A 12,294-nucleotide genomic window follows, 5' to 3' on the forward strand; every position below is an offset into this window, starting at 1 on the left:
AGTCAGGGAGTTAAACACTGGTAGCACTCTTCTCAGCTTTGTGGAAGGAAAAAGAACTGCGTCAAACAGATTTTCAGTATCATGGCCCCATTGCCAAGGTATCCCAACAGACTCTGAAAATTTTGGTTCTACAGGTGCATCTACCCCTGTTGTGGAATTGGGTCCATCAGGCTGTGCAAGCCCGATGCTGTTAGACTTGTCATCTCCCAGTGGGTTAATTCATCATATGTTGAAGGAGTGTAGATTAATGTGTTACCCATATGTCCAGAACCAACCTGCTTGTTTCTACAATGTAAGATAAGAGTTCACCGAAGGGTCTAATTAGAATAGTTAACAAACTTCCACATTCCAAATTAGTAAGAATGCCAGTCTTTTTCCCAGATACTTTCATGGATTATTCCTGAGGACCTGTGAGGCTAGGTGCATTCACTCAGATATTCCTGAGGTTGCTGTGCCTGCTCACTTCTAGCTCACTGCCTACCGCTAGGAATAAATAGCCATTTGGGGGCATACACCAGGTGGTACCTGCAACATATAGCCTTCAGCATCCTGGGAGTGGGCCTCAGGTGCCTGCAGGGTCTCTTTGTTACTGCTAATGGGGGAGCTGAGCTCCCTGGAGTCCTGAGGGAGACAGGGCAGGGCTGACTACCAGCTCCCACTGGCTGAGTGCCTGGCTCCCAGCTTTTGGTGCAGATCTCCCTCCCTCCTCCAGTATCAGACCTGCTCAGGGCATCCCATGTCTGAGCTCCGAAGATTCTGCTCCATGTGCTCAGCTTCACCTGCACTATCTTTCTAAGGCTTTTTTCTGTAGTGCCTGAATGAAGCAGGCTTGTGGCATCTGCAATATTCAGTGCTTAGAACCATCCAGCCCCCCTACTGGATGAGAAGAGGTCACCAGTCTAGACATCCCCCCACTCCGATTTTGGTGAGTTTTTTCTTTAGAGGTCCCTTATGTTCAGACCTTGGTTAGGGCCCTACTGGTCCATTAGAATTGTTTTAATTACTCTCCCATTTAAGGGAAGGGGTTGATTCCAATCCCTTTGTCCCAGAGATTCTTTTGCTTCATAGATATTCTTGACTATAAATTAATATGTGAGGGGGAGATGTGATGTCCAGTGCCATCTGGCAGCATTTGAGACCCCAATATAAATGGCTATGGAGTGACACCTAACTCTTCAGCTAAGAACATCCAAGGACCATGCCCTCAAAAGTCCCGCTACATAAAGTAAATACAATCTGAGGGCTTCAGAGCAGAGAACTGGTTTTTCCTGAGGATCTCTGTCCAGTTGAGGTGCCAGAAATAGGACATTATGATTTTTGTGCTGTCATTAAGGAAAATCTCATAAAAGATTTTTAAGAAATTTTTTAAAAATTTATTTCCCTCTGGGCGCCTGGGTGGCTCAGTTGGTTAAGCGACTGCCTTCGGCTCAGGTCATGATCCTGGAGTCCCGGGATCGAGTCCCGCATCGGGCTCCCTGCTCAGCGGGGGGTCTGCTTCTCCCTCTGACCCTCCTCCCTCTCATGCTCTGTCTCTCGTTCTCTCTCGCAAATAAATAAAATCTTTTAAAAAAAATTTATTTCCCTCTATTTAATGTTCCATATCTTAGTCCGTTCAGGCTGCTGTAACAATACCATGGACTGGGTGGCTTATGAACAACAGAACTGTACTACTCACAGTTCTGGAGCCTGGGAGGTCCAAGATCAAGACACCAGCAGCGTCACTGTCTGGTGAGGGCTCACTTCCTGGTTATTGATCATCTTCTCAATGTGTCCTCACATGGGGAAAGGGACAAGGGATCTCTCTAGGTCTCTTTTGTGAGGACACTAGTCCCATTTATGAGGGCTCCACCTTCATGACCTGATCACCTTCCAAATGCCCTATCTCCTAATACCACCAATTTGGGGATTACATGTTTACATATGAATTTTGGGAAGACACAAACATCCAATCTATAGCAATCCATAGATAAAATTTTGATTATATAAAACTAGGGGGGAAGTTTGTATCTAAAACATGGTGTAGTGAAAGATAACTATTCACCATGTGACCATAAGCAAAGCTGCTAATGTATCTAAAACTGTAAAATGGATATGATGGTACTTAATTTGGAGCCATGTGGCCTTCAGAGTGACCATTCTCACTCTGCGCCTCTCTACTTGGAAAGCTTTCAGTGGCTTGCTGCCAACCAGAGGATGCCTTCCAGACTTCTGCACAAGTGTGAGAGGTCTTCCAAGATTTGGCCTGTGTGCTTTTCAGCACATCTCACCTGTCTTTACCTTGCCCTTTGTTGCCCCCTGTGAATTCCCCTGCACACACTACACTGGTCCCCGTACTCATGTTGCCCACCTTTGTAGAAAGCCTAAATGATTTTCTGGTTTCATATAGCAACAAAACCCCACAGACAAGCTTTCCTTGTACAGTTTGATACCAGCATTTGGCTGTCATTAGTGTCCTTATCAATGGGTGGAGAAAAATGTACTTGCCCTCAGTTGGGGGGGGGGAGGACGGAGGGCCAAATAACCACTCCTTTGTCATTTGATATTTATTCAGCAAATATTTATTGAGTACCTGCTGTTTGTTGGTACTGGTGTTAGGAAGATGAGTAACCCAGCATCTATGGCCTCAGGGAGTTCCCATTCTGGTAGGGAGAGACAGACTCATAAGCAGGCAGTAACAAAACCTTCTGATAAGTGTTTTGCAGGGAAGAAAGGGGAGTGCAGAGGCCTGTGGGAATACAGAGAAGGATCACTGACTTAGCATTGTAGAATACTTCAGAAGAAATGTTCAATAGGTCAGCAGATTTTATGGGAAGAGTTGGCTTGGCTAGATAAAGAAGAAAAGAAAAATGGCTATCTAATATAGAGTACTGTTGATAGCCCTTTCTAGGAAAGGGGTAAGGACTGATTTAATCTAGTCTCATTTAATTCTCACTAGACAGTAAAATAAGCAGTTTACATTTTTTTCCCATTCTTCTGGAACTTGTGTTTTTAAAAAGTGTTGTCAATATGGTGACAAGATGTTACCCCATTGAAATTGGCAGAATCTGTTGCATTCTTAGAATGATCCTGAGATGACTTGAAATGGTCTCAAGAAATTTAAAACTCAGTTGTCATTATTTAAAACTCATAAATTGCCATTAGTGGAAAGATTAAGATTATCACAGTGAGTTGTGGTCATACCACAGCATGGTGGTTGCCTATTTAAACCTTAATGGGTATCTTTCTTTCTGTCTTCACCAAAAAGAAAAAAAAAAAATGAAACATCAGAAAGGTATTAAATGTGTATACTTATGTTTTAAAAATATATTTTAAATTACCCCTCTCTTAGTTTTGTCTAAAACTGTAATGGAAACTAGTTTAAAATTTTTTGTTACTTTCAGATGTATTCTTACATAATGGAAAGAAGTTGAACATTTATGGGGGAACTATGAAATATTGCAAAATGATGTTACTGTTTTTGAAACGGTCAGTTTTTACATGACTATTAAATGCTGCCTTTCAAATTTAGTAGAAATAGGAGATGTGGGGATTTTCCTTCTTTTACTATAAAAGAAGCAAGAACATCAATCAGGTGGAAGCATGCAGCTTTTAACATAATTTAGAATCCCAAGTAGTTATGAAGTATGTTTTTGTCTGGATACTAAAGTGAAAGATTTCTTACTGAATAAGAAGACTCTCTCTCTTTAAGGTTATGAGAAGACCGATGATGTCTCAGAGAAGACTTCACTGGCTGACCAGGAGGAAGTACGGACTATATTCATCAACCAGCCCCAGCTGACAAAATTCTGCAATAATCATGTCAGGTAGGACCTACCAAAGATCTCTGTGGGACCACCTATCACAGCGGAACCTAATAGGCCATCTCCCCTCTCTGGCCAAAACAAAAATGCTTACAGAGAGCTTTCAGTTAAATCAGTTACTATTTGAAAGCTCACTGGAGGCAGTATGAATCGGCTCTTTTCTCCATCTTCTGGCCAATAAAGAGATGGGAATAAGAATCTGGAAGTTGGAAGGAGCAGAAAGGATAAATAGCCATACTCTCCCAATTATATTTATAGTGTCTGGATAGTGAAAGCTGCTTATGGATACATACCTTTGTCTCAAACCTGTTAATAGAGGGATGAATTATTGTTTTTGGCCAACAAGTTTTAACATTTTAGAAGAGGTCTTTGCAGTTCTTCACCAAGAACTCCTTTTTGTTACATAGTCTTTAAATATTGGCGTTTGATAGTTGTAAAATTTAGTATGGTGTTGAGGAATGGAGGGCTGTGAGAATTACTTCACCGTTACATTTTCCTTCCAACAATAGTATAAAAAGTATCACTCTTGTAAGCACTGTTCACTAAGTGGCCTCTGGAATGGAGTGAACATGAACACTCCCTTACCCCTTATGCTAGCCCAGTGTTTCTCCTGTGGCAAAATTCCTGGACTTGAGAAATGCCCATTTACAATTCATATTTACAACTTCACATTCTAGAGTAACTTTCTCAGTTTGGGGAATGTGGTATGCATTCCTGTAATCTCCTATTTTTTTAATTTTTAAAAGATTTTATTGTGGAAAGCATTAAACATAAAAGTAAATAGCACAACGAACTCCCTTGTACGCATCATCCAGCTTCACAATTATCAAGTCATGTAATCTTCTTTCTATTTAAATAAAAGAAGATTGGATGTTTTCAAGACCTAAGTGTTGATATCTTACTGATTGCAGACATAGCTGGTATGTTCAGTGTGGAGTCCTAGCCAAGTTCCTAGAGGGACTACGGAGAAAATTTGAACAGAACCCTAGAAAACTTCCCATTTTTCTGAAATTATCCTATGTAGGCATCTCTGTTTAATGTTCCTGGTCTTGCTCAAATTTGATTTTTTTTGTAAGATTTTTTTATTGATGCACCATCATTGATTTGTAAGCTACTCCTAGTGTGTTAAAAAAAAGGATGGTTGGCCAAAGAGAACAAAAGATATTGTGAAGAAAATTAGACTCTTACTATATAATTCGACAGTTCCTTTCACTCATATTCATTTAGGTTAATGACCATTTGCAATATTCTCCCAATTTGAAACAGAGGGCAAATGTTCATCTAATTTTTTATGCGATGATAATAGAATTTTATAAGTGTGGGTGCTAATTATGGAGTAATTAAGTTTTATGCTACTTTTCATTTTGTTTTCTAGCACTGCAAAATACAACATAATCACATTCCTTCCAAGATTTCTCTACTCTCAGTTCAGAAGAGCTGCTAACTCATTTTTTCTCTTTATTGCACTGCTTCAGGTAAAGTCACATCATAAAACTTCAGTTCAAAGTCAAATGTTCAGATACTAATAAATGTTTTTGTTAAACCCATGACCAGTCTTCCAAAGCTTTAGCTAAACACAGAGAGACAAGTTGGTTTGGGTGGACATTTCCAGTTCCTGCCACAAGCAATGTCAGAATTCCAGAATGAATTTGATTCATTTTTATTAGCTTATTTTAAACATTCTGTCAATTTGATATGGCAGGGATGAAATTTAATGGTAAGGGGGGGATGGAACTTTTTCTTCAAATATTAATTAAATATTAATTTATTTTAGTAACAGTAACAGTCAATTCTGAACCTTATAAGAATTTCCATTTTATTTTTTTTCTGTTAAGAATTTCCATTTTAAAACTTGTTTCTTTTTTGTATTTGAGTTAGTAGTAATCGGGAAAAAAAAAGTTTCATTTTATTAAAAAACATACATTCATTGTAAAAATAATTAGAGAAAAAAATTGAAGAAATAAAGAAAAAAATAGTAAAACTCTCACTTTTCCACCACTAAGAGGCAACTGCTCTTAACATCGGGGTGTATATCTTCCTCATCTTTCCCCTCCCATGTATTGTTTATTGATTTAGCTTACAAAAAGAAGATCGTAGAACACGTATGTTTTATATTCTGCTTTAACCATGTGATAATGTGTGGATATTTTCCCATGTGTTTCGGTGTGTCTTTAGAATATCATTTTTAATGATTATATGATATTTAACTAACTCCCCTTTGTAGGTGTTAGTCTCACACACACAACAGCTTGTCATGAAGCCAGCTCACATGCTCTTCTAGCCACTTCCTAGACAGGAGCAAACTGCCTCACTCAGTGTTAGTCTGCCGCAGTAGTAAAATCACTGAAGAGTATTTTAAGAGGCACTAAGACTTGGTTGTTTTTAAACATATTATAAACTTGCTAGTTCTCACTGGATTTTTTTTTTTCCCCCAAATAGCAAATACCTGATGTATCACCAACAGGTCGCTATACAACACTGGTTCCTCTCTTATTTATTTTAGCTGTGGCAGCTATCAAAGAGATCATAGAAGATATTGTAAGTACTTAATTTTTTTCATAAATAAATGTGCCTTATTTTATATGCATATTTTAAAATATTAGTTTCTCTTTAATTCTTGACACAGGCTGTTTAAAATGCCCATTCAACTTAAAAACATGTAGAATATGCTCTGGAGTCCACTGTTCTTAGTTTCTACAGGATTACTGTTACAGAATGCTTGGCAGAGTGTTCTCTGCATTTGTAGTTTAGTAGTGAAAGAAATTAAATGCGATAATTGGCTTGGAGAGAAAACTATATTTGAACATTATGCCCAATGTTCCATTTGAACATTATTTCAAGTTAAACACAGTAGCCTCCAAATTATCTCAGTGTAAAGGGTCTTTTAATGTATGTTTTATGTTTAAGTCATATGCGTGGTTTTCACTTTATTAAATACCGTTGATTCCTTTTCATCTTTAGTAGTTTTAAGCTTCCTTTTATTTTATTGAAAGAAAGTAGTATTAATCTGTAGTAGCTGAGAAAAGGGGAAGTCAATTTCCTGTTCATAAAATAAGTTCCCCAAAATAAATTCAGACTTTTCTTTTTCTTCTTCTACCATTATTTTAACTACCTTAGTTGAGGAAGCCAATTTTTTTTTTCCTTTGCTCTTTAAATACTTGGCCTATATGAGATGACCTTCTGTCGAGCCTTAGGCAAGTCAGATGGTAAGGCGAGGAAGGCCTGAGAAATTCTTTAGGAAGCTCCAATTTAAAGTTGCACAAACATTTATATTATTTCTGTAGAGAATCAAATTGAAACGGGTCAAGTGTCCATTTAGATCATCAGTCCCAAAAACATCCAAGTGTCTAAGAATACAGACAGAGGTTTTATGTCTGTGTGCGTGTGTGTAAAACATCACAGTCCTCTTGATTGGAAATGACATGCTTGATGGGGACCACAAGCTGAAAATTTAAGGGACTCTCTTTTTACCTATATTGTTCCACATAGACTCACCATCCTTTAAATTGTACTTGGATCGAGCAATCCATAAGGATCGGTCTTTACTGTAATTGGTCTCTTTGTTTGCCTTATGTACTCCCTTTTCTTTCTTTGACATAGTTTTGATGAAGCATATATTATTTACTAGACATTGTGCTATTGTTTTTGCAAATGCTTTTCCCATTTAATTTCTTCAATAACTTTACGAGTTGGATATTAATCCCATTTTAAAGGTAAGGAAGCTCGGGCTTAGAGAGATCATGAAACTTGTCCAAGAAATGGTTGGGATCAGATTCCTTCTCATCCAGCTCTTGTTCTGTTTTTGTGGCAAGTCACCAACAATAGTATTCATCACATCTATTGAGTTTCTGGGATCCATGTACTTGTTTTATATCCTTTACATTTATTAAGTCTTATAGCCACTCTCTAAAGGATTACTGGTATTATCCCCATTTTACAGATAAGGGAGAGGAGGCACAGAGGATCAAGGTAACTTGCCCAGGGTCACACAGTTAATAACTGGGGCTGTGAGAATTCAAAACAAGGCAGTTTGGTTCCAGAGCTCCATGTTATTATCACTGCTCTAAGCTGCCTGTCCTTTTTTCTTTTTCCCTAACAATACTATAAGCTCTCTAGCTATGGTTTTTAGTACCCCTCTCTATGAAAATAAATGGTAAATAAAATATCCAAGAGGGTTTTTTTTTGTTTGTTGGTTTGTTTTTTGTAACAGAACTCTTATTGGCACAATGTAATAATTGGGTACTCCTAGAAAACAGCTTATCAGGTACTTCCTGGAGGATGTAGTAATAGTTGGGTGGGGTGATAGTATTATGTGGAGTACTTTTCCAATAAAATCATTGTTAAGAAATTGACAAAATAGGTTAAGAATTGTTTAACAAGACATTTGTATCAACTTATAGGTGATAGAAAGTTTGAAAAATTACTCCCTAGAAAAGGAAAAAAGTCAAATAGTTTAGATGATTGCCCAAAGAGTATCTTTATCAGTAATTATAATGAATACATGTATTGACCCATTCATTCATCAAAATATATGAAGCAGTACTTAGGTGCCAAGAATTCACTAGGATAGGTATTAGGATGTGTTCAACTTTAGCTGCAGTAATAATCATGTCCCAAATGTCAGTGGCTTAAACCTAAGTTTATTTTTCACATTTTTCACATTTTCAAAGACACTGCAGGTTTTTATCTGGGAGGAAGGGTGGGCAGCAGGCCCCATTGCTCATGTAGTCACTCAGGGATGCAGCTGAATTGAGAGTCTGTTATGTGGAATAGTGGTGGTCACCAGAGCAGAAGAAGGAGAGAATGGAGGTCTAGAAATTTGTGGTCCAGAAATGGAGCACATCACCTCTGCTTACAGTCTAATATTAGAACTAGTGACAAGACAAGAAGGAAGTTAATCTCGGTGTCCACGAAAAGAGAAGAAAATGAGATATTGGTGAAGACTAGTTATGTCTCCCACTCTTATGTCAGTGAATAAAACACAGCTTATCTTCCAGTAAGCCTTCTTTCATATTCTGTTGAACATTTACAATAAAACAGTAAGAATTCCCTCCAGGGGAGACACCTAAGACTTACCTCCACCCAGTGCATTCTAACTCTTGATGGTTTGCATAGCTTAACATAATACGATTTCTTGTTTTTAATGTGCAAGTAGCAAATGACATAAACACTTACTTGAAAATACTCTAAAATTGGTGGAGAACTTTTAGTTTAAAAAAAAACAAACTGCATCTTGTCAGATGCCAACTCTTATGGTAAGGGTCAAGATCGGTTGTTAAATTGATAATATTCACCATGAAAAACATGCCTTCTTTGCTATACATGTGTTAACTTAAACTCTGATAAACTTAATTCGTTAAAAAAAAAAAAAAGGATAATTTTTTAAAGTCCACAGTGTTCAGAGACCAAATACGAGGAAGACGTTAGTGAGTAAAAGGAGCCAGTTTAGAGCTTGCAGTCCAGTAGAAGAGACAGACATTAATCAAGTAACCACACCAGCTATTTTGCCTTTTGGCTAAGAATTAAATGATGCACTGAAGTCCTTAGAATAGTACCTAGTTCTAGTAAGTGATGAATAAATGTTAACTGTACTATCATCATCCAAATATCTTTTTGACTAAAATATAGAAAATGGATTGGAAGGAAACAGGATTTGCATACACTAGTTAGAAAAATATTCTAGGGGCACGTGGGTGGCTCAGATGGTTGGGCGTCTGCCTTCAGCTCGGGTCGTGGTCCTGGGGTCCTGGGATCGAGTCCCACATCGGGCTCCTGGCTCAGCGGGGAGTCTGCTTCTCCCTCTCCCTCTGCCTCTCCCCCTGCTCATTCTCTCTCTCTCTGTCTCTGTGTCTCAAATGAATAAATAAAATCTTTAAAAAAAAAAAAAGGAGAAGAAAAAGAAGAATATTCTAGTAGCTGGTATAAAAAAAAAAAATGAAGAGATCTTAGACCAGGTGGCACTGCAGATAAAGCAATATAGAGAAATGAATTCAATATCTTTTTAGGAGTAGAATTGATAAGACTTTTCACCATCCAACCTGCTACATGCCCTACTTATTTTGTTTACATTCTCTCTCCGACCACTAGAATGTAAGCTCCATAAAGAACAAGAGTTTTGTCTCTTGTTCATTGTTGTATCCTCACCAATAGTAACAGGGCCTGGCTCATGGTGTTTTGTAAATATTATTGAATGAAGAAGGATTGGATGGAAGTGAGAGGGAGAAGAAGATGCTAAGGATGACTCTCAAGTTCCTGGTTTGTGCAAGTGGATGGTGTATGGTTCCATGTCTGAGAACAAGGACCAAGGCTTGGGGGTTAACGTCCTAGATTGCCTTGTGGACACAGCAGGAGATGCCTCTGAGACTGCCAGAGGGAGATGTCAAGGAGGCTACTGGATATAACTGTCTGGAGCTCAGATGAGAGTCTTGGCTAGTATATATTTATGTATCAGTTACAAGTGAAACTGCAGGTATGGATGAGCTGAGCTGGGAAGAGAGTATAGAGTAAGAAGCGAAGAGGGCCAGGGAGTAAGCCTTGAGGAATTCCATCACTGTAGCACAAGATAGGAGATGAAGAAGGGACCAAGGTACAGGTGGAACACCTGGGCAATGATAAGATAAGAAACACTTAGGAAGGGTTCCCAGAAGGGAGTGGTCCACATTACATACTTGAGTATTCTAAAGTTCATGGTACTATTTATATGGTACAGTTTATTGATACACTGTCAGTTAAATATTGATAATATTAAGTAATTCACTAGCCCTCAGTGATATGAAATGAATTCTCACTATAGGACAGTGGAGGTATTTGAACTCATGGAATAGCTGTATTAATGTTTTCTGAAGTGTTTGTTTTAGAAGGAATAAAAATCTGTTTGGGATCCAGAGATGCTTTTCTCTTTTTTTTTTTTTTTTTATGGTTTTAAGATTAGAATCTACCTATCTGGATAGATCCTTATGTATATTCCACACAATTGTTTCTTGACAAGCAACCGAATTTATTCTGTGGTGGGAAGACTGAGGAAAGAGCTGTACAAGAATTCTCCTATACAGGAATTCTCTGTAGATGGAAAATAATGTTCAGGATCTCCTTAGGTCTCACTAAGATTAAATTTCCTGTTTAAGTAGAATGTTTCATTAATTAGCTTTTATTTGTCTCCTTCAGTTGGAAGTCTAACTATTGTCTGTCATAGATATCCATTGTTTTGGAAATATTTGCACCTCCTTCATATATCTAAATTTGTTTTGGACCATTACTTTGAACCCAAATTTATTTTGGGCTACTTTCTAATTTTCTTAAGATCTTTATGAACAATAAAAAACAGTAAGTATTTGAGAGTTTCATCAATTATAAAATATTCTCTACTGATGCTACAAGTTTAAACTTTAAAAATGTATTAAGAACATCTGGTAAATCATAAGCTTACTTTTGGAAGCAATAGTTTGCCTAATGAAAGTCTACATTTTTACCGTTTTATTAGTGTTTTGCTCTGAGAAAGAATTGTAATGTGTTCCTGTTTATAGATGTGGCAAGAATTATTTTCTACAAGCCTTCCACAGAGGCGTTTTGAATGCTCTCTTTGCATTTTGTGCAGTTCAGTGGCTGATTGTTTGTGAGAACTGCGTTCCCGCTGCCAGCTATTAGGACACTCCTGAGTGTTGCTGTTTTGGGAGGAGTGCTAATCCACAACTCTGACATTTTCTCTCGGAGAGTATGGTCATATTTGCACTGTGATTCTAAAAACCGTATTTCTCTCAAATGGAAAAATTAGGAACTCCTTTGTTTCACATTCATTCCAACCCACCTTATAGTCAGGTCTCTGCAGCTAAATCTGACCTTGAGCTTTAATGATAGAATTTTTGAGCTCAGAGTTAGTTATACTCATCACTTTTCTACAAAAGTCAGCAGGCTGATGTGTTACACTTGATGCTGTAAGTTTAGACGGAAGCCATGGAAAACCTCTAGTTGAACCGTAGACAAGATAGCTTCCCCTGGCCACTCAAATTCTCACCTTTCCTCTGACCTTTCGTTTCTTCTACTCTCTGCTCTAAAACTTCGGCTTATGTGACTCTTCATACTCACCCACCTAGACTCAGGCTAACTCACCTGTTTAGCATCTAATTTTTTTGGTGCTTTTGGTAGGAAGGAGAATAGGATCATGTGATTCAGTGGTTCATGATGTGGAGAAGGGACCATTGGGAAGCAGTGGATGCAAGAGGCTTTACGCACATGGTATATGTGTTTGGTTCTAGTCATTGACAGACATCAATATGTCATTAAATTATGGAGGATGACTCACAAAGATAAACTCAAAGTGGATGAAAGACCTCAATGTGAGACAGGAATCCATCAAAATCCTAGAGGAGAACATAGGCAGTAACCTCTTTGACATCGGCCACAGCAACTTCTTTCAAGATACATCTCCAAAAGCTAGTGAAACAAAAGCAAAAATGAACTTTTGGGACTTCATCAAGATAAAAAGCTTCTGCACAGC

General features: G+C 38.0%; 1 protein-coding gene across 1 annotated transcript in view; it reads left to right on the forward strand.

The window, feature by feature from the left end:
• Positions 1–1,545: 1,545 nt before the first annotated feature.
• Positions 1,546–12,294, forward strand: part of ATP8A1 (ATPase phospholipid transporting 8A1) — a 185,698-nt gene continuing 174,949 nt past the window's right edge. The window contains exons 1-4 of the mRNA XM_081813165.1: positions 1,546–1,728; positions 3,689–3,803; positions 5,176–5,275; positions 6,240–6,338. Coding sequence (XP_081669291.1) covers positions 1,650–1,728; positions 3,689–3,803; positions 5,176–5,275; positions 6,240–6,338 — 393 coding nt within the window. The 5' untranslated portion in view covers positions 1,546–1,649. The remainder of the gene's footprint in view (positions 1,729–3,688; positions 3,804–5,175; positions 5,276–6,239; positions 6,339–12,294) is intronic.

Source organism: Leptonychotes weddellii, chromosome 2 (genome assembly GCF_054177405.1).
Source record: "Leptonychotes weddellii isolate Sample4059 chromosome 2, ASM5417740v2, whole genome shotgun sequence".
Classification (NCBI taxonomy): domain Eukaryota; kingdom Metazoa; phylum Chordata; class Mammalia; order Carnivora; family Phocidae; genus Leptonychotes; species Leptonychotes weddellii.